Genomic DNA, 23,294 nt, shown 5'->3' on the forward strand with positions numbered 1-23,294 from the left:
ACACACTAAAGTGTTTATTTCCAGGTTAGTCATCCTGTAGCAACTATTTATTTATGATTCACTAAGGCACTTTGTCTGAAGGGTAAAATGTCTTAAAGAGAAAACTGGAAAAAGCGAACGAAGTGTACAGGCAGAACTTAAATTTTCCCCTGTGAAATGGTAGAATATTGAAATTCAGCTTTCATCACTCTACTACTATACCAGAACTTGCCCTTACCAAGCAAGGTCCATGAAACATTTACATACCAAAACCCACATCTCTTATTGGCTTGACTTTTTCACAACATTTGGCACTGTTTACCATTCTTTCTTTCTGTTTCCTCGATGTCACATCTGTGTGTTGACTTCCAATTCGGTGTGCCCAGCCCCAGCTGTTCTCCCGAGCTCCAGACACAGACATTTATGTTACATCTAAAGGGAGATGTTCTAGTAGTAGCCTGTGATTCCTCTATTCTGGCACTTCTCACACACATTATTGTAACTATTTAATGTCTGTCTGGTTCTCTGTTATATTCTCAGTGCCAGAAATAGGTGTTCAATGAATATTTGTCTAATGATTGAACGAATTTCATTTACTGAAAAGCTTGTTGAAGATTCAGGACAGTAACACATGAGAAGTTGTAGTTTACAATCACAACAGTATTATGGATTTTCCATGTAAAACTTCTTGGTTGTTTAAATTGTTACTGATAGTAAATTTGCCCTTTTTAGCATCCTTAGCAGTCTAGGTTTTTAAAATACGAATGTATTTTAAAGCCACATTCCTTGGGCAGCTGAAAATTCAACCTAAAAATAAATGTTTACAAATTATCTAGTACACTTTAAACAAGGAAAGATGAGTTTTACAATAAAATCACAAGGTTATAGTATGGAGGAGACCTGTTTTGACACGTCCAACTAAGAAAAGATATGAGAAGTGACTTACTTCACCACAAGCTTATATACTTCTAATGGTGTGGTATTCGTGTTAAGAAAGCCAGTTGAATCTTAATCATCCCAGTGTACTCAACACCAGAGGGTTTTGTTTTGGTGTTCGCATCACAAGAAGGACACCGACTAACTAGAGAGCCCTCAGTCAGGTACCCTGTGGCATGAGGAACAGTTGTGGGAACCATGATCCAGAAGAGAAGTTTTGAGGAGGGTAGCGAGTCGTAATAAGTATCTTCAGATATTTGAAATGCTGCCATAAGAAGTAACTAATGTTTGTTCCCAAGAGGAGAACTAGGAACAGTACACCCATTCATTCTAAAGGAGACCTAGAGAACAGTTGTCAGTATCCAGAAATCTTTTAGTCTCTATGCTGAATGTGTTCATTCTGATTATTATCGCATATTACCAATAGTGAGAAGCTATTAAAAAAATTAAATATCAAGTATTAAAATGTTGGCAAAGAAGTTGAGTCCGTTGAATGTAATGACACACTTTCTACCTGTGCTTTCTAAAATTAGGAAACATTTTGTCATTTTTATTGAAAAAATAAAATAAAATCTTTTTCTATCCTTTGGCATTTGTATAAAATCAAATGTAAGCATGCCAATGATATGAGTAACAAATTCTAAGTTTTCTTTCCTCAAATGTTAACTTACATTTTCTCCATGATAGTTTCATTTCTTTCAGTTTAGGGGATTACTCAAGGCAAAATAAGATGCATATGGAAAGAAAGATTTACAGAACCGAGTTTAATGCAGACTCGTTTTATTAGCTGTGTGACCTGATACAACTGACTTACACTCTGAGTGCGACTTTTCTGCATCTGTAGACAGTGGTGTTTCACCCTATAGCTCTTTATGAGGAATAAGTGAAATTGTACATGTGGAAGCACATGGCATACAGGAAGCACTCAGTGAATGTTGTTATTAATCTTGCACCAGAAGACCTGTCCTAGAGGTTAAACTATCCTATCACCACTTTTCCAGATGAATTCTGATTCGGCTGTCTCCCTTTCTCCCCTCCTCCTGCCTTTTATTTCACCAAGTTGTTGGTAATTTTAGTAAAATTTAACATTTGTGTGCTTGTTCCACGAGACCTGTTTCCTGTGAGGAGCACAGGTTGGTGAAGAGACATTTTTAAAGCTTTGTCTTGTCTTACTTCCATCTTAATTACTTTTTGCCATTGTTATTGTTGTCAAACAACCTGCTGCTACCAGCTAAATTGTGTTAAGGTTTCTTCTTGAAGAAGTCAAGAAAGGGTTAAAGCAGAGGAGCTGCCTGTTGCCCAGATGGTAGTTTGAGGAGAATTGCTGGTTGACTGGTTGCTTGCCCTTTAGGCCTTCCCCTTCTCCTTTATTCTTTTAACCTTCTTGGAACCTCCAAATCTGGGAGTGGAAGAAAAGCCAGGGGAGTCGGGGCCTTAGGCCTCCCTCTCCTGGACCAGTAGTGCTTAAACACCTAAATTGAAATGAAAAAGGAAATCCTCGCTGGAAACAATACAGCTGTTGTAAATAATTCCCGTCTTCTCTCAATTACTCAAACATCTTATTTGGAGCAGACTGTTATTTTAAGCAGACTAGAGTTGCTCACGTGGAGGCTATAATAATAAAGATAATACAATGTTTTATCCATATTGTAGTAAACTTTGCCACCAACAAATGTGTAGCTCTGGATGACTCGCTCTTTTTTAAGTTAATGAAATCATAGGTTAATGAAAATTGTTGACTGTGGTAGACGTTTCCTTCCTTTTCATTTCACATGAAAAGTGGAGGTGGAAAATATAATTAAGCAAGAATATACTACATGTTTTCTGCAACAGGTTTTGAGAGAATTTCTCAATCCCTTTTTCTTTTTCCTCTGCATCTACCCACATCCCATGAGCTATATGGCAAGTGATAAAGATTTGTTAGTCTCAGACTAACCGACCATATCCGATCAAGAAGGAACTTCAGATACGATCTAGTGTCCAGCCCTTCTCATTTTCCAGTTCTGGAAACCCAGGTCCAAGAGTCAAACTAATTATCGCAGGATGCTCAGTGAGATAGTGGCACACCCAGGAGTGGAAAGAACCTTTGATTTTCACCTTGTGCTCCTTGCAGAGACGAAACTGATCATTGGTGGGTCTTTTAGCCAGTGACATGCTACGACTTTATGTTCACTTTGGGGTACAGGACAAATGTTTTAGTAGCAGTAGACACCCCTCTCCCTGCCCCAGTGCTTGCTGGCCTTTGTGTTCTGTTTGGATCTTTCATATACCCACTAAGTGGTGTCCTAATTCAGAAACTTTGCTGTGAGACTTTAGATAGGGTTCTGCCTTAACTGAAACAAAAGGAGCCAAGTAGAGTTGACCCATAAGAATGCTGAAATAATTTGGGTAAGTGTTAGACCTTAAGAGTTAAATATCAGGGGAAAATTTAATTCATGAACAGAAATGCTCTAGTTAACTTCAAATGCATAAAATATTTTTATACTTCATTTTCTGGAATCTTTAAGAATATATGTTGGGCCTGTGGTATGAACAGACTTTAAGCACTTGAAGCTTCTATTGAAGAACGTAGGGCTCCTTGTTGTGGCTGGAGAGTGGGATGGAGGACACAGAAAGAAGGGAGATATAATTAATCTTGTGAATAATTACTGTTGTAAGAGGTTGTAAATAATAAACATATTTTACTACAAGTTCCCAAAATTAAGGAAAAGGAGAATATTCTTAAAATGAAAATTCATAGGTATCAGCTCTATGGTTTGGATGTAAAATGATTGGTTTCTGTGTTTCCAAATCCTAACAGAGTAACTGTTCAGTGGTTCCAGATGTTTCTGATAAAAACTTGGAATTGTCACATCAGCAGCAAAAGCACAGGACTACAGACTCAGTCTTCTGTGGAGAGTGCTGAACAAATCCAGAGGGGAAAGCAAAACAGACTCTTCCCCTGCCAGAGTATGTGTTCCCTACCCAGAGAATTTGTTCTCCAAGAAGGAACAAAATACTCAAGGACAATTCCAAATCCTTTTAATATGTTTATGTGTACAGAAAAAGTAGGAAGTCTCGATTTCCAGCCTGTAGCACAAAGCCAGCAGATCATCAGAAATACAGAAATTAATCTGTTTGTCTCAAAACAGTAATCTCGGCCATTTCAGACAATTGTATAACTTTGAAAGAGGTTTCTAATTATATAAACTTCTTGAGGACAGAGACCTTGTTCTTTGTTTCTTTTGTTTGCCTTTGCTGCAAGGCACAAAATATCTGTTAAATCAGTATAGATTATTTAAGTCAGGAGTTACTCGAGGTTGGGAATAGAAAGGCTCTGTGGTGATTAAAGCATCTATGATCCTTAGGGAGATGCCTGGAAACCTTGGAAGCAGGAAACATTTGATTCTAATTAAAACAGAAGGGAGCGGCAGTGAGGAATAAACCATACTGAGGACAGAGGGGTGGCAGCTTTGTGTTTATACGGGGAGGAAGGAGAGTTCTAAATTATTGCTTGGTGAAAGTTCATACAGAAAAGATAATAAACTATCCATTTTCCCCTACACTAAAGCCTAAAGGACCTTTCGATTTGTGCCCTAGACCACATAGTTTCAGAGTAGTTGTAAATCCCCAGCCAGGTTCCCACCCTTTTGGTAAGCCTGAGCTAGAATTTTATTTACAACTTTCTAATCTCTCTCTAATCATCTGTTTCTACTGTTTCCCATCGTCACTCTAATGAAAAGCAACATCTGGTTCACTGTCCACGTTGGTAGCATCACAGAGCTAGGCTCACTGGGGGCGTGTGGGGAAGGGGAGGGGCTGTCTAGCTCCCTGCTGTGGATGGAACAGTGTGGGACTGGGCTCAGCGGCTGTGGTGTGTTAGGTAGAGGGGGAGATGCACTAGCAGGATTGGCTGCCTTGCTCTCCTTTGAGCTGGTTAGCTACTTGAATGCCTGGCCAGAGGAAATGGTGACGCATCAGACCTTCTCTGCCCCTTTCATAGCTCCTGGAAAGCCTCATCCCCAGCTCTGTTTGTGATATTGACAGAAATTTAAGTATTAAATCTCTTTTTTCCTTCCACTTGTGATGTTTGAGTCCCCTCATTGACACTCTAGCCAAGGACTCCTCTGGCCACTTGAGGAAAATGCCAGCTGCCTAATGCTGCTAGAAGGAGAACATCTTTGGAGTTTTCCTTTCTCCACTGTTCCCTTTTTGTCCCCCTCAGTTCCTTCTCCTCCTTTCCCTCCCAGATCGTTTATGACCCAGGTAAGAAAATGAATTCTGGAACAGATCTGCCCCTGAGAATCTTGGCTAGGGTGGGGCTGGAGGGCTCTTGGATAGTAAGAGAGCGGGCGCACAGAGTGGTAGAGCCACACTCCGGGCTCAGTTAATGTGAGTGGTGGCTTTCACGGGGGAAGAAGTCCCAGGCAGGCGACTCTTCTTAGTCATACAACGTACTGACACACATGCCTATCATTCTACTCCTTTCCTCTAAAATTTTCTTTAAAGTGATCCTCCTACCACCTCCCCATCCCTCCCTTCCTCTCCACCAAGAAAAAAAAGCTGACCTCTTGATGATTTCTAAGCCTTGTCAGTCACTTGTGTAACCCTTTCTGGATCCTGGAAACATAGCCCTGAAATATTGGCTAGCATTTTTCTCATATTAAATCACTGACTTGCGTTTGGCAGGGAGATGCAGTGTCTGCCTTGTGTAGTTTCAATTTCCCCGATTTCGTGGAACGGATAAGTGTGTTGAACTTGCCTATGGTGTTTAGGATGATACCCCCTCCCTTTATTACCATACCTCCCCCGACATCAAAGCGCTTGGGGTGCATCTGGAAATGCCTGACAGAGCCTTTTTCATAGGGAACAGTGTGAGGAGGAGAAAGGGGAGGAGGAGGAAACGGGTTGGAAAAGGAAGCCTTGTTTTTCTCTTCTTCGTCTGTGGATGAATCACGTTCCCACCACTGCCATTAGGTTTTCAAGCCTCCGAGGCTGCTGGTGCAGGGCTGAAAGGGCAAGTAGTGACGTTCCTGAGAGGCAGGGAAAAGGGGTGAGGGGTCTGGGGTAGGGAAGGGCCAGCGCCCAAGAAGGGAGGGAGCAAGAAGGAAGGAGTGGTCTTTTTTTTTTTTTTTTCCCCCTCCTTTCGCTCTGCTGTCATTAGATATTTTCAGCTGAAATCAGAACCAAGCCCTCCCGCCTGGCGAGCAAGAGGCTGACTAAAGACTCTTTACTTTGAACAGAATCTCAGAGCTTCAACTTTTTTTTTTTCCTATAAAGGAAAAATTGATTTTCCTTGTCTTCGTTTTTGTTTTATAAGCAAGAAGAGGATTTAATGAGAGAATTTTTTCCTATCATCCCTTCAAATTAGAGTTGTCTTCCCTTCTTCTCTCTTTCTCTTTTCCTGACAGAGTACATACTGGATTTTTATTGCCTGCTTTGGGCTATTTCACCACGTGCGTCAGCCATTATGTGTAGCCGGTTAATTCTTAATTTTTCCACTGGAATTATCGCCAGTGATGGAAATGGTGTGTGCTTCTCTTTCGGTCAAGATCTGCCTAAAGTATAGCATCTGGAAGCATTTATTGTTCATATTGTGAATTGTAAATTGTAAATTCATCATCCCAGTACTCTGAAGTTGCCAGGAAGTTCTTAGTCCGTTCAAGGAGTTGGGATTCTGCTTGGTTTTCTTTAATTCAGTTTTTGACCCTTTGAGGGTTTTCTACATAGAGGAGTCTGGAAGTCATAAATCCCCTCCAGCTCACGGTAAGAAACTTGGAGCTCTGGACTTGCGGGAGCGCAGTGGTCCCCCAGGTTGACAGTGGGTACATCTCCTGCATCTTACTTCCTCTCTTCTGCATTTGGACAAAATGTATGAACGGCACAAGAGGCGCTACAGCCTATGTGACATCTCCAAGGTGGACAGGACTGTGGACGTGGTGTTGCTGAAGGTAAGGGGCCACACTCCATCCACTCCAAAGCTCTCAGGCTCTTCTGTCTCTGAATCCAGTAGCTGGATTGCCTGGCCCCCCTGTATTGGGAGAACGTCTGAGAAGTGTGTGTGTGTGAACAGTGGGGAGTGCTGGGTTGGGTTGGTGATTTTAAGGTTCTTAGCAGAATATCTGAACAGAAACAGTGGGGACTTCAGAATCAGCATTGAGCCACTTACTGTTTCAGTGTCATTTTACTTGCTTTAAAATGGATTCTTATGCTCAGGAGAGCCTCATACTCTTGAAAATCACAGACGGAGAAATTCACCTTCAGAGCTGCCCTTTCCCAGATGTCTGTGTCCCTCTGTCCCTGTCATCCCCACCCCTCTCCTCCCAACCCCAGTCCCCCATCTGGGGGGATATCTTTCTCTGTCAGTCTCTCTCCTTCTGCCTCTGTCTCTTTGTCTTTTGCTTGAGTCTTTTCTATCTGTTGTTTCTGCTGTCTCTCCTCACAGCTCTGAGGGGAAAGATAGACAGTACTTATTTCCTTTGGAAGGATCTCCGGTCAATCTATTTATTAAAGTGGCAAAGTGGCCCCTTTGGCTTGGTTTGACTGCTTTTCAGGTCTAGCCTTTGAATGTTAATAGCTGGATTTGTTTGTTTTCTCCTGGTAGTGATGCTGGGTGTCTAAACAGGATGGGGGCGGAGACTCTGGATGGCTGATTGCTCACAGAAGGCATCCTTGAATCTAAAATTAGTAAGGACTCCTCCAGCCATAAGATGGGAGTCTGGGAATGTTGGACGACTCAAGGAGCACTTTTTGGAAGTTTAACAGTTTTCTGGCAAAGGCAAGGGAAATTGGAAGCCAAGCAGGTGCTTCACAGTTGCCAAGAGAACCTCAGTACCTGAACTTGTGAAGGTGTGGAGCCAGGGGAGTCCAGGCAAAGTAGTAATGTATCGCCCTGGTCAGGGAAATAGTGGAGCTCTTGTACTGATTTATCAATTCAGTGTATTACTTGAGACTCCTTAATTCTTTTCATTGATCCATTGAGGCCAAGAAATGGTTCAGAAGGCTAGACACAGAAGTCAATGAAATAACACTACCACGCCGGACGAGGGGCTAGGTGGAGGAGTTGTGACTGTGGAGGGAGTGGCGTCTGTCCCTCCATGATCGCTGTCAGGTGGTGGTTTGATATGCCAGGCCGAGGCTGAGAGCAGTGGGCAACTTGGCATTTTGAACTTGATCCGAGATATTATTCATTTTAGTTTCTCTGAAATGTGATTTCCGCTGTGAAATCACAGTGATGTTTTAAAATTTTTCTCCTCATGTTTAGGAGAGCCTAGTTTTTAGAACCTTTATATGCTTGACTCTTTATGATTTTACCTGTCTGGGGGAAAAAGAAAGAAGGAAAAGAGGGGAGGGAGGATAGAAAATCTCAATCTGAGTATCACAAGGAGTATGGTACATTTAAAATAGTGCTAAAATGTTCAGTACTCTTCACTCTCATGGGGCATGAAAGCCCTCAGGAATGGGGCTAAATTAGCACAGGCTTATTGGCTTCGTAGATGCTGTTTCACAGTTTTAACAAAACACTTTTATGTATGTTGTTTCGTTTGAGACTGACTGGTCAGGCAGCAACGGTTCCCCCACCCCTTCATATGGAGAGAGCCAGGGTGAGGAACGTAAAGGACTTGAGTGATGTGATTTTTTTCCCACAAGGTCACAACTAATAAAGGACATAATTAGGTTTTTTTTAGATGTACCTGTGTTTGTATTATTTTTTTCACCATACGGCCCTTACGCAATGAAAGATTTTCAGTAGAGGAAACTTCACTTCTCAGAAAGTAAGCATTTATTACAAATAAGGAAACACAAAGAGTCCTGAAAATACGCTATTTCCAGTTTGAAATGAGATGGGTGAGTTTGGTGCTGATTCTTTGCTTTGGAGACAAAGAAGGTGACATCACTGAGAGCTCTACATGAAAACTATATTAATGACCTGTTCGATGTCAGACGTGCTAGGTCCAAGGGGCACATGGGTCTTTAAAGTCCTCGTATTGCTTAAAGACAGGCAGTAAATAGAGAAACAAAAAGTACAGATTACTGTTAGTGATTTGATAGAAATAAACAGTGTGCTCTGTGGGAATAATGGGAATCATATTTCAGATAGAAGATCTTTCTGAGGTGCTGACATTTAAAAAACTGTTCTCCAGAGGATAAAGAGATGCTGGACCTATACCAAGGGAAGGCGTTCCAGAAAGAAGGAACGGCAGCTACAGAGGCCCTGAGGTAGGGAAGAATGGGCAGGGCCATTGTGATGAGAAAATACTGAGCAACCGGGGTAGAGTCATAAGCAGGCCCTGGAAGGGCTGGGCCTTGACAGCCATGGTGAGGAGTTTGCTTTGCTTAGATATGTTACTTCTCTATTTTTTTAGAAGATCATTCCAGCATGTGGGAGTCACTTAGGCTGCCATTATGGTAGTCCAGGCATGATGAAATGGCTTTGTGGTCTGAAGTGGTAATAAGTGGATGGGTATGAGATACAGGCATTTAATTTTTACATCATTCCTAGTATTTGTCTCATTTTACATATGGAAAAACAGATTCAGGTAGTCAGTAATTTTCCTAAGTTCTCACAGCTCACACATAGTAGGTAATAGGATGCAACCCCAGATCTGATTGTTTTCAAAGTTCATGTTTTTTCTTGCTACCCTAGGTCTCCTCTTTGAGTCAGCCAATTCCTCTTATTACATGAATATGTATATCAATTTTTATTTATATATATATGTATTTTTAAAAATCAAACTTTTTCTTTCGGAAGAAGTCTTAGAAGTTATCGCAAGCACTTTTTTTTCCCAGTGCAGGAATTCGTTCTACAGCACTTTGGACAGGTGCATGATCTCATCTAAATTCATTTTGCCACACAATTTTTAGAATGATTTTTCGTCATTCAGAAGTGGTCTCCAGTTATCTTCCATTTTGAATTTGTGTCTTTAATCAATGGTTGTTTTTTTTTTAACATCTTTATTGGAGTATAATTGCTTTACAGTGGTGTGTTAGTTTCTGCTTTATAACAAAGTGGATCAGTTATACATATACATATGTTCCCATATCTCTTCCTTCTTGCGCCTCCCTCCCTCCCACCCTCCCTATCCCACCCCTCTAGGTGGTCACAAAGCACCTAGCTGATCTCCCTGTGCTATGCGGCTGCTTCCCACTAGCTAGCTATTTTACGTTTGGTAGTGTATATATGTCCATGCCACGCCAGTGCCACTATTTTTTTTTTAAATAATTATATTGGGTGTATATGCCACTTCAGTTCTCAAGTGATCATGTATATTTTCTCCTTTTCTGTGGAAGATTGCTTTATTTTATAGTAAGGAGTTTGTAATTTTTTCATCTACTCACTATATCTAAACAGTGTCCCTCATTCATACTAAATGCGCAGTAAGTTTTGTTAATTGAATGAGTTAATCTTTTAATATTTGTTCATGTTATGCAAACTATACTTAATGTACTGATGAAATTGGGGTAAGAACAGAGAGATGAATTATGACAGTCATCACAAAATTTAGATTGTGAGCCTATCCCTTTGGTATCACACATTTACAACTCCGGTCCCTCCCATTGGCAGCTGAATAATTCACTGTAGATTAACTTCAAGATTCTGATCCTCTTTTATATACCCATACTTTCTTGGGCTTATTCCGCATTCTGATCCGTTCCCTTTGTCAGTTCTGTACGGTTAGTTTCATGGCAGCTTTTCTGCATCAAAGCCATCTCTTAGGATTTCCCTAAGGCTGGGCACACTGGTCTTTATCCTCAGATCAGCTCTTGCTTCCCACCATCAGCCCCCAGCATCCTCTGAAATCTTACTTCCTTTCTGAATTTTTTTCTAAATAATAAGGTGTAGGTTGATAGTATCCTTTGGTCACCCATGCCGCCGTCCCCCAGCCCAGTACACGCACACACACCTTCTCTTCCTCACCATATTGGTTACCCCTCTCCCCCAGTGCATATATGCCTTCTGGCCCTTACGATCGATAAGTGGTTGGTAACTATGAATCATGTGCACAGAATGGGATAAGGAAGAATTTTAATTCTTGGCAGAGGCCCTTTGGTATCAACATGCCCATTTTCCTCCGCATCCTTCAAAAAGCTAGTATTGACCTCACAAGTTGGTGAATTATAGGACCCTTTGTCTGACGCGGTTCAGTAGCTAACTCATGAGCGCATTGAGTAAGAGACCACTCCTAACACAAGAGGATACCAAGTATCAGGAACTTACTGCTAAACTAGCAAACCAGAAAGAGGGGAGTCGGAATCTAGGATTAACTGCTGACTTAAACTGATTTTAAATGTACAGGGACCATTTCTGTTTTACGAGTTTTCTTATTTTGGGTACCTGGAAAAACATTGCCTACTAATAATAACATGATTTTTCACATTACTGATGATTTATTGAGAACTTACTTTGTCGCTAGTAATTCAGAGTATCAGATGAATGGTTAAAAGGTTTGCAACAACCATGTTTTGCGTGCATTGAATAAAAATGTTCACAGAGGAGGATGACCCCCTCCCTGTCCTTCATGTTTGGGCAGGCCGCCTGACCTTATTAGTGAAAGCGCGGAGGGAGTAGTTTGTCTTTAACTCCAGTGTCATTTTCCAGAGAAATACACATCCTTTAAAAAGTTTACTTGCTTTAAGACACTTCCATGCTGCTTCACACAGAAGACATAAGGAGGCTAAGGATTGAAGACAACTATGCCTGTCTGCTCAGTTACACTCAGATTCCCTGAAAAGACTCTGACTCAAGTGTTGGCTTCCATGTCCGGATGGAGGGGTTTTTGCTTCCTTTTGTTCAGCCTTGTAACTCTGGCTAGATCTCCTGAGACAGTTGCAGAGGAAGTAAATACAGGCAATGGCTGGGAAGGCTGGGTGTAACCATGAGCTGTATTATTAGGATGTTCAGATATAAACAGTAGCAGAAACACTGCCAAAACCAAGAGTTCTTTCTCCACTGAAAATATGTACAACTCTATTTTCGGACTGATGGGAATGCAACTTAGGTGTGGTTTAGATAATCACAAGGGATCCCAGGGTTCATGACAGGAATGAAAAATTACCAGGATGGGTCGACATTTCTTTTGAATTAACTTCTCTTATCCCGTGTTCCATGTGCACTATAACTCACCAGGACTTTGGATGTTCAGTACTTGTAGTGTTCATGGTCTGATTGTCATGGAGATATAACGTGGATAAAGGACTAAGTTTGTGTTTTAGCTAAAGAATCATAAATGGAGTCAGAGCCAGAAAGTGGTTTTTGGTGACTTATTCCTCCAAAAGATGTGGATATTTAATGGCAAAACCTCTGTTTTCCTTATTTCCAACTACTTGCTAAACAAAATTTCAGAATCATTTTGAACTGTTTCCTCTCCTCCCCATTCAATCAGTTGCCAATCCTGTATTTTGCTAATAATTCAAAGATTCCATAGGGCAAAACCTGGATAAAGGGGCTTATTATTAATCATTATCTTTGTTTTTCTCTTAAGCTCAAATTATTAGCAATCTCAACACTGCTGTTTCTTTCTAGTCTGTCTCCTAATTCTGCTGGCGATCAGAATCTTCTTCCAAGCCTAGTCTCAGAGCTGGCTAAGAAGAGTGTCGGTAGTACAGAGAACCAGGTCATCATCCAGTAATATAGAAAGCCGAGTCTTAGCAGTCACCTTTTGGAAAAGAGACTAACATGAGAAGAGGTGTGTTATCATGTATATAATCAGGGCCTGGCATTTTCTCTGGCCCATAGCAGGCACTCTGAAAATGTTTCAAGTGGAGCCACGTAGTGTGTGTGGCCTTTAAGTTATCTCATTGTGTGAGTGAGAAACAGGGGAGTTGTTGAAAAATAGACCCAAGACCAGGGTAAATTTATCTGTCACATCAGTGATTCTGAAACCGGGCAGAAGGAGGGAGAGATGTTTTGTAACCCAGTTTATATCTTAAACAGCTTACTTATATATAATAAGCACAGTATTTTTCACACATGAATATGATCTGCTTGGTGTTGCTATTACTGTATACAGGATGTGGTTGAAAACGCTGATACATGTTTTGACATTCTTTCCACACTCCGTGCATAAGGAGTTTGTCTTCTGGTTAATGGCATTGACCATGATTGGTAGCATCTGGCCCAGATTACCAGTGCTCCTTCTGACTGGGCTGCCTGGCTTCTTTTCTCTGAACAAGCTCGCTTCTCTCTAACTGCTGCACACTCCCTTTTGTTTTGGTCAGGAAAATATACATAACATAAAATTTACCACATTTAAGTGTACAGTTCAGGGGCATTAAGTACATTCACATTGCTGTACAGCTATTATATTACCACTGTCCATCTCCAGAACTTTTTCATCTTTGCGAACTGAAACTCTGTACCTGTTAAACAATAACTCTTCATTTCCCCCTTCCCCCAGTCCCTGGCAACCACTATTCTGTTTTTTGGCTCTATGAATTTGACAACTCTAGGTATCTTACATAAGTGGAATCATACAGTATTTGTCCTTTTTGTGACTGGCTTATTTCACTTAGCATAAGGTCTTCAGGGTTTATCCATGTTGTAGCATGTGTCAGAATTCTCTCATTTTAAGGCTGAATAACATTCCACTGCATGTATGTACTACCTTTCGTTTATCCGTTCATCTGTTGATGGCCTTTTGAGTTGTTTTCCCCTTTTGTGTATTGTGAATATTACTGCTGTGAACGTTGGTATACAAATATCTGTTTGAGTCCCTGCTTTCAATTCTTTTGGGTGTGTACCCAGAAATGGAATTGCTGGATCATAAGGTAATTCTGTTTAAGTTTTGGAGGAACCCCCTTACTGTTTTATACAGTGACTGTGCCATTTTACATTCTCAAGAGTTTACATGCACAAAGGTTTCAGTTTCTCTGCATTCTCACCAACACTGGTTATTTTCTGGAGGTGGTTGTTGGTGGTGGTATGTGTGTCTGTGTGTGTGTGTTTAATAACAGCCATCCTAAGACGGGTGTGATGTGGTATGTCACTGTGGTTTTGATTTATTTGCATTTTGTTAATCCACACTCAATTTTAAGCTGTTTATGTTTGTAAGAAGCCAGCTTTCCAAGCTGCTTCATCTGTAGATGTGTGTTATCTAACGTGTGCTGCCTTCAGTGTGTCTTTTCTCTTGGTGTGTTCTGCCTCTACTCTCTTACACATTCTTTTCACCTTTTACTCAAGATCAGATGAAGCCAGTTCCAACCTTTCTCTCAATAACCATTTGGAAGACATCTTAACACTTAAAACTCAACACAGTCAAATAGAAGGCACCATCATCATCTCCTCTGGATATCCTAAGTCTGTTAAATTGTGGATTTTTGGTTCCTCTTTCTCTCTCATTTCTGTGGGTTCTGCCCTTTGTACCAGCTTGCTGACCTGCTGCTGCTTCTGTGCTCCAAAGGCCATGTCCCCAGTCCAGGCACACGCTGTCTCCAGACCAGAGCAGTCTGGGCCCCTCCTGACTGGTCTTGTGTGTCCTGGATGTCCCGTGCTGCTTCTTTCCTCCCCACTGTCCGATTTTATCTGTACATTTCTATAGTTGTTTTCCTAGTATAATACTGATTTTTTTTCACTCCCTTGCTTATATAATTGGGGAGAGGGGTCCACCCTGGTAGAGAACAAAGCCATATCTCCCATTATTCTTCTTTCCTCAGTTTATATACTTCTGGACACTCTTGGGCTTTTTGTGCTCCTCAAAAACATCTAAGGAAGAGTCTCTGCTCTGAGTTGTAAAGCTGTGCTCCAGAACCACTGACTGGACACATACAGACATGTTTCTGGGATGGGGTCCATGGCTTCCCTCAGATTCTTGAAGGAGTCTGTGCCACCAAAGGCTGTGCACTCCAGCTCTGAAGCATCCTGTTTGCTCATCCTCTTTGTCACGTGGCTGGAGTGCCCTGCCTTACCATCTCTCTCTTTTAAGCACACCTCCCCCCCGTAGGGCTTACCTCATAGACCACCAGCTTTGTTAATAAGCTTTTCCCAAATCTCTGAGCCAGAAATTATCTTTTTTTTATACTAGAGACTTCCTTACCTCTCTGGGTTTCAGGTACTAGTTTACCTATTGAATTTCACAAACTAGTCTGTTTCCGAACCTGTAGTCCCCAGTTTGTGGAGTTATTTCATGGGGTCTGATAATCCTTAGACCCGTATGGTTGTATGTGTGTCATCCTGGGATGTGGAGGCAGATGTAACCCTTGACATTTTAAATGAACAGAGGTCCCTCATACTTTAAAATTGTGGGACCTATTGTGCCAGTTGTCATCAGGATCATGATTCGTCTCTCTATTGCTGCACCTTGACACTGTTCCCTGCCTAAAGTGGGTACAGTACTCCCCAAAAGCTGACTGGCCAACGTGTGAATGAATCAGCAAGATAGTTCTAGGAAGACTTGTTATGCTGGATTTCCCCGTCCTTTCCTGGTGAGGAAGTCTTTGATTTACCTGAAATTTACTAATTTTCAGTATAGTTTTTACTTTCAGTGTTTGTGAATGAGTCCTAATTCTAAAGAAGGAACTGACTGGAACTGCACCATTGCCAGAGTTCCTGAAGTTTTTTGTGTACTTAGAGACAGTGAGCCTTCTCAGCACATCATTGGTAATTAACTGTTAGTGATTGAAAATGCAGGCTCCTTGAAATAGACAAAGCCAAAACAAACAAAAAACATTTCTTTCAATTACAGCACTTCAATGTTCAGAATATTGGCACCCACACTTCCATATTTTAGTTGTTGCATTATGATAATACTTTATTTTCTAAATATTTTGGTCTAAATTGAACATTGACTCTATTTTCCAACAAATCTTCTCCAGAGATGTTAAATGCACTTTGCCAGACTTATCCAATTTCATATTGCTATTAAAAATTGTTTAAACAAAATTTGAATTCTGAGACAAAATTAAGAATAAGAAGAGACATTTGCAGGGGTGGGGAAAGAGCGCTGGACTGGAAGTGAGGAAAACTGGGTCCTCACTCTGTCTCTAAGTGCTGTGTTACCTCCTTCGAGTCTCTTATTGAAGGCGGATGTGCCCCCATCCCCCTTTAATGGAGCTAGTAAAGGGAGGCAGAGTGATAATCCTGAAGGTTCTCCCAACTTATAGTTCTCTGTAAAATCATTGATGATAAGGAATTCAAAGATTATTCGCTAAGCATCTGCCATCTACTCATTGGGAGATCTGTGGAATAAAAGATGGGATTCAGTTCTCAAGAAGCTTACAGTCTTTTGAGCAGATAAAGTTACCAGTACAATATAGTTCACACACAACTATACCATCCCCAAATCTAGCCGCACTGAGTGTGTGGCCTCTTCTCGAAAATGGTAGTGCGCCTCCTTGTGGGACAGGAAAAAGGTCAAATCTAGGTGACAATACTTTGCAAACTTTAAGGTACCATGAATTTAGAAACATAAGGAGATGTTTTACAGTTTTAATTCTGGTATCACCTGTCTTGTTAAAACTGTTCTTTCCAAACTCACCACAAACCTCACAGTTGCCCAATTCAGTAACTTCCTTTCAAAAATTTATCAGTTTTAACTTCTCAGCAGCCAGTTGGCACTGTGGACCTACCTTCTCTTTTCAGCCCTCTGCTTCCTTAACTTCTGTGAAACTCATCTCTCTGAATTCTTCTGCTTCTGCAAGGGCGTGGCAATCTCTGACCTCCCCCCTCTATATATTGTGCAATGCCTTGTATGACGTGAAAGAGAAGAGTTGTTATTCTGGCCCAGTGTCTTTGTATGTCGCATTTGTGACCTGGGCAGAAATGTATAAAGCATTTCAAGTATGGTTTGTCGTTAAGAGTATCCCATTCAGGGGCTTCCCTGGTGGCGCAGTGGTTGCGCGTCCGCCTGCCGATGCAGGGGAACCGGGTTCGCGCCCCGGTCTGGGAGGATCCCATATGCCGCGGAGCGGCTGGGCCCGTGAGCCATGGCCGCTGAGCCTGCGCGTCCGGGGCCTGTGCTCCGCAACGGGAGAGACCGCAGCAGAGGGAGGCCCGCATACCACAAAAAAAAAAAAAAAAAAAAAAAAAAAAGAGTATCCCATTCACTCTAATTCCCATTTCTGTTGGTCACAGCACACCTTGTCCAAGTCAGCACACATTTCAGTGCCTGATGTGTGCAAAATGCTATGGAACGCTTATTTACTTAACATTTCCATGTCTCTCTCACATAAACTATGAGTTCTTTGAGGACTCAGTTCTTTTACTACTTCTGCTTTTAAGGCTTGACACAATGTTTTGATACACAGAAGGTTTTAATACTTTTTTTTTTTAAGTATTGAATTTGTTACAATATTGCTTCTGTTTTATGTTTTGTTTTCTTTGGCCACACGGCATGTGGGATCTTAACTCCCGGACCAGGGATCAAACCCGCATCCCCTGCATTGGAAGGCAAAATCTTAACCACTGGACCGCCAGGGAAGTCCCTATTTAGTACTTTTTTTTTTTTTTTAATAAAAGAAGGAAGGAAACAAATCTTAGGGTGCTTAGCATTGTGTCTTTATAGAATCTTCATTTCCTGGAAAGTAACCAATAGATTAAAAAATATTTTCCATTTTAAAAGAATGGAAGTTTGGAGGTATATCTCATATACTCATATGAGGTACCATTCATACCTGCTAGTTTGGCTACAACCAAAACACAGACAAGAACAGTAACAAGTGTTGGCAAGGGTGTGGAGAAATTAGAACACTCATACATTGCTAGTGGGAATGTCAAATGGTGCAGCCACTCTGGAAAAGTCTGGCAGTTCCTCAAAATTTTAAACATAAAGTTATCATATGACACAGCAGTTCTACTCCTAGATGTATACCCAAGAGAAATGAAACATGTCCACCAAAAACTTGTATGTGGTTATTCACAACAGGATTATTCATAACAGCCAGCAAGTGAAAAAAGCCCAAATGTCCATCAGCTGAAGAATAAATAAATAAAATGTGGGCATATCTATACAGTGGAACATTATTTGGCAGTAAGATTAAGTACTAATACATGCTAAGACATGGATGAACCTTGAAAGCCTCTTGCTAAGTGAAAGAAGCCAGTCACCAAAGACCTCATAATGTACAATTCTATTTATATGAAATGTCCAGAGTAGGCAAATCCATAGAGACAGAAAGTAGATTACTGATTGCCTAGAACTGGGTTTGGGGTGGGGTGTGACTGGTACTCAGAGTTTCTTTTTGGTGCCATGAAAATATTCTAAAATTAGTTAGTGGTGATGGTTACACAACTCTGTTAAATGGGTGAGTTTTAGAGTATATGAATTACATTTCAATAAAGGTCTTAAAATGCAAAATTACATACACACACACACACACACACACACACACACACACACACACACACACAATGCACTGTGGTATCCTGGATTGGATCCTGGAACAGTAAAGAAGATTATTGGAGAAATGAATGAAATCCAAAGTCTGTAATTTAATTATTAGTAGTGTACCAGTGTTGGTTTCTTAGTATTGACAAATGTACTGTGATTATGTAACATTGAAGAAACGGGTGAGACCCTGTCTATGAGAACTCTGTACTATCCAAGTTTATAAAAATAAAATTTTTTAAAAAGTAACACAGTCATTAAAGAAAATTCAGGAAGCTATAGAAAAATTAAAATGGATATTAGTTGTCTCTTGATGATTATTCAAGCACAACCACTCAGTGAAAAATTGAATCAGATTAGAGTTTTTCACCACATAGGTGTGATCATATCGAGAGATTTTTGGCTGCCACTGTGTTTAAGTGTTTTAATACTGTTTAATGTAGACTCATTTGTCAAAATGTGATAGGTCTGAGATTTTACCCTGCTTGTAAGGTACCAAGTTAGCCTGACAATTTCATGGCTGCTGGCTGAAGTCACGGAACTCCTGGGTCAGAGACAGATGAATTTATTACTCATCGTTCAAAAAGCACCATGAGCATCAGCTTCTCGTTGGTTCTTCTTGCTTCCCTAGTCTCACGGGGGCAATACGGAGGGGCCCAGGTAGATGCTCTGTCACAGCTGAGGAACCCCAACCTTAGGAAACCGGAATTTTTACATTGGGCAGTAAGCCTACCTAACCTTTGCTCTGATTCAACACGTCTGCCCTTTGCTTCAGAAAGAAACAATATCTCTATCTTCCAAGGCTGTTTGATACATAGACATTCTTGAAAAGATAGTCTAGAACAAAAGGACAGTCAGTGTCCTTTGCCCACAAGACATGCAGAAAAAGGGGAGACCCATGGGGAGGAATTACCTCCCATCACTAATATGTTCTCATCATTGTTATTCAGAAATTAGTGTATTTAGTTAGAGGTTTGATTTAATTTTAATTTCTTTCAGTATTTATTATATATTATTTTAAGTAATACTCAAATTTTTTTTGTTAAATAATACATTATTTTAATTAAATATTTATGGATTATTTACATTATATGTTATTTTGCAAAATGTTTAACTCACTTTCTGTAACACGCAAATGCCTAAAATTACATGAAAAGTGTAGAGTATTAGTCCCTCAGATATTGAAGGCAAGAATGTTCGGCTTACTTATTGGCTATGGAATGACGTGTGAAAAGGTGATGAAAAACATTCTCAGATAAAGAATTTTAACGAAGTTTCCTAAAATGTTGACTGAAGAGGTGTTGAAGGTCATGAAGGGGGGAGAGAGCAAATGTCCTGATAATTCAGAGCGGCTTGGCATTCTTCGCTGTTTAAAGGATCTGCTTTTTTTATTTCTGTTACCTATTTAAATTTGTTGCTGTATTCATGGAGCAAAAGTACAGCAATTCTGGACTCTTGCTTTTCCTGTTAACAGAGAAACTTACTTCACTGGAAGTGAACTTTGGCTCATTTCAAATGAGATGCAGTTCACAGTAAGAAAATCCTTCTCTAAATGGAAGATTTTTTTGTTTTAAAGAAAATTTGCTGTTTCAATTCTTTGAAAGATGTGGATAGGTGGATTTGAGGTTTCTTCCTTAGGCACATTCAAATTGCATTTTGAAAGGGGCTATTTTGCATAATCCCAGGGAACCTGCTGGAGATTCTTTTCCATTCAAGATCACTTTCAAATTTTTGGCATCATTTTGTAACACCAGGAATTGAAACATTGATGGCCCCTGGTCCCCACCTCCTCTCCTCTCTAATGGTGAAAGAGCTGAAACGAGCAAATGATTTGGTTTTTTGTTTCAGGTTATTTGCAAGCAGCCTAATTCCTTGCATTTCTTCTTTGTCACACAGTTGTAATTTGACAGAATGTCCCATAGCTTTCTACCTTATCCCACGTAGCATACTTTGTAAAACTCTTGGTCCTTCTCACCAATATAGTTTAGTATCTTCTCACCAAAGATCAGAAATTTACCAGTTAGGTACACATGATATTGTAGAAACCGTTAAGTAAAATCATCTTTGAGCATTATAAATATTCAACTACTGGTAATTTGTTGGGATACTCCTACTTATATTGTTTAGAATCCACTGACTGTTTCAGTGTTAATGAAACTAGAGGATTATAATGTTAAGGTGTTTGGGAGTGGTAAAAACTAAAATATAATATTATACTTCTCTTTTGGGATACATTTTTTTCACCTTTATTGCGATATAATTTATACAAAATAAAACTCACCAATTTAAGTTCACAGTTTGATGAGTTTTGACAAATGTTTGAATTGTGTAATCACTGCCACAGTCATGATAGGAACATTTCCATCACTCCTACAGTTCCCTCCTGTCCCCTTGCAGTCAGCATCTTCCTCCAGTCCCTGTTAATCAGTAATACGCTTTCTTGTATTAATTTCGCCTTTTCTAAGGTATTATATAAATGGAACCATATAGTACGTAGTCTTTTTGTCTGGCTTTTTTCTTTTAATTTAACATAGTGATCTTGAGATTTGTCCATGTTGTTTGTATCAGTAGTTCATTCCTTCTGATTCTGAGTCTATTGCAATGAATGATGTATCACAATTTGTTTATCCATTTACCCATTGATGACAGTCTGGGCTCTTTTCAGTTTGGGGTTATCATGAATTAAGCTGCTATGAAATTCCAGTAAAAGTCTTTGTGTAAAGGTATATTTTGATTTTGGGGGTGGTGAATACCACAGTGGGATTGATTGCTATGTTGTCTATAAATATATGTTTGACTTTATAAGAAACTGCTAAACTGCTTTCTAAAGCGACTTACTATTTTGCATTCTCCCAGCAATGTTACCAGTGTTTCAGCTGCTCCATCTTTGGCAACACTTGGAATTACCAGTTTTTAATTTTAACCATTTGAATGGCTGTAGACTGTTATTTCCTTGTGGTTTTAATTTACTTTTCCCTGATGATTAACGGTGTTCAGCATCTTTTCCTGTGTTTATTTGCCATTCATAATCTTCCTTGATGAAATGTTTATTCAAATCTTTTGTCTATTTGAAAAAACATGTTTGTCTTACGGCATTGTAAGAGGTTTTGTTGTTGTTGTTGTTGTTATGTGTATTTTAATATTCTAATTACCAGTCCTTTAGAAGATAGATGTTTTGTAAATATTTTCTCCCAGTCTGTGGCTTGCCTTTTCATTTTCCTAACAATGCCTTTTGAGGAGCAAGACTTTAAAAGAATTTTGATGTAGTCAAATTTACAGATTTCTTTTCATGCTTTTCTAATGCATGCTAGGAAATCTTTGCCTAACTCAGTGTCACAAAAAACATTCCCGTTTTCTTCTAGAAGTTTTGTTGTTTTAAGTTTAACATTTAGATATATATTGAGCTCATTTTTATAGACAATATAAAGTTTGAGATTTGGGGGAGATTTATTTGTTTTCACATGAACACCCAATTTTTGCAACATCATTTGTTAAAAACCTATTCTTTCCTCATTGGAATACCTAGACATCTTTGTCAAAAATGAATAGGTCATATCTGTGAAGGTCTATTTGTGGATTCTCTCTTGTTCTTTAGATCTGTATGCCTGTCTTTATACCAGTACCAAACTGGCTTTATTAATATAGCCTTTTTAAAGAATAAATTGATTGATTTTTGGCTGCGTTGGGTCTCCGTTGCTGTGCGTGGGCTTTCTCTAGTTGCAGCGAGCAGGGGCTACTCTTTGTTGTGGAACACGGGCTTCTCCTTGTGGTGGCTTCTCTTTGTTGCAGAACACAGACTCTAGGTGTGCGGGCTTCAGTAGTTGTGGCACGCAGGCTCAGTAGTTGTGGTTCTCAGGCTCTAGAGCGCAGACTCAGTAGTTGTGGCGCATGGGCTTAGTGGGATCGTCCCGGACCAGGGCTTGAACCCGTATCTCCTGCATTGGTAGATGGATTCTTAACCACTGCACCATGAGGGAAGTCACAATATAGCTTTTTCTTTTTTTGGGGGGGGGGGCCTGGATTTTATTTAATCTGTTTGTTTTTGTTGTTGTTTTTTTTAAGTTTAAATTTTTTTAATTTTAGCATTCCAAAAGCTAAAGCTATTAACAATACAAGAACAAATACTTCAGTGAACTAAAACCTTCACTATCTCTACGTTTTGGGAAATTATCCAAACTTCTAAAAGTACTTTGTTTTTTAAATTTATTTTTTTATACAGCAGGTTCTTATTAGTTATCCATTTTATACACATCAGTGTATACATGTCATTCCCAATCTCCCAGTTCATCCCACCACCACCCCTGCAGCTTTCCCCCCTTGGTGTCCATACGTTTGTTCTCTACATCTGTGTCTCAATTTCTGCCCTGCAAACCGGTTCATCTGTACTATTTTTCTAGGTTCCCCATATATGCATTAAGATACGATATTTGTTTTTCTCTTTCTGACTTACTTCACTCTGTATGACAGTCTCTAGATCCATCCATGTCTGTACAAATGACCCAATTTCGTTCCTTTATATGGCTGAGTAATTCCATTGTATATATGTACCACATCTTCTTTATCCATTCGTCTGTCGATGGGCATTTAGGGTGCTTCCATGACCTGGCTGTTGTAAATAGTGCTGCAGTGAACATTGGAGTGCTTGTGTCTTTTTGAGTTACAGTTTTCTCTGGGTATATGCCCAGTAGTGGGATTGCTGGGTCATATGGTAATTCTATTTTTAGTTTTTTAAGGAACCTCCATATTGTTCTCCATAGTGGCTGTATCCATTTACATTCCCACCAACAGTTCAAGAGGGTTCCCTTTTCTCCACACCCTCTCCAGCATTTGTTGTTTGTAGATTTTCTGATGATGCCCATTCTAACTGGTGTGAGGTGATACCTCATTGTAGTTTTGATTTGCATTTCTCTAATAATTACTGATGTTGAGCAGCTTTGCATGTGCTTCTTGGCCATCTGTATGTCTTCTTTGGAGAAATGTCTATTTAGGTCTTTTGCCCAGTTTTGGATTGGGTTGTTTGTTTTTTTAATATTGAGCTGCATGAGCTGTTTATATATTTTGGAGATTAATCCTTTGTCC

General features: G+C 40.0%; 1 protein-coding gene across 4 annotated transcripts in view; it reads left to right on the forward strand.

Annotated features, from left to right (window-relative positions):
* Positions 1 to 23,294, forward strand: part of AKAP13 (A-kinase anchoring protein 13) — a 166,994-nt gene that overhangs the window by 32,211 nt on the left and 111,489 nt on the right. The window contains exon 1 of one of the 4 annotated variants that reach the window (XM_028495275.2): positions 6,141 to 6,845. The exons of 2 other annotated variants lie outside the window; for them this stretch is intronic. In XM_028495275.2, coding sequence (XP_028351076.1) covers positions 6,765 to 6,845 — 81 coding nt within the window. In that variant the 5' untranslated portion in view covers positions 6,141 to 6,764. Of the gene's footprint in view, positions 1 to 6,140; positions 6,846 to 23,294 lie in introns of those variants that run through there. One more of the 4 variants, XM_024114929.3, reaches the window with a different exon arrangement.

The sequence above is a fragment of the Physeter macrocephalus genome, chromosome 11, assembly GCF_002837175.3.
Source record: "Physeter macrocephalus isolate SW-GA chromosome 11, ASM283717v5, whole genome shotgun sequence".
Classification (NCBI taxonomy): domain Eukaryota; kingdom Metazoa; phylum Chordata; class Mammalia; order Artiodactyla; family Physeteridae; genus Physeter; species Physeter macrocephalus.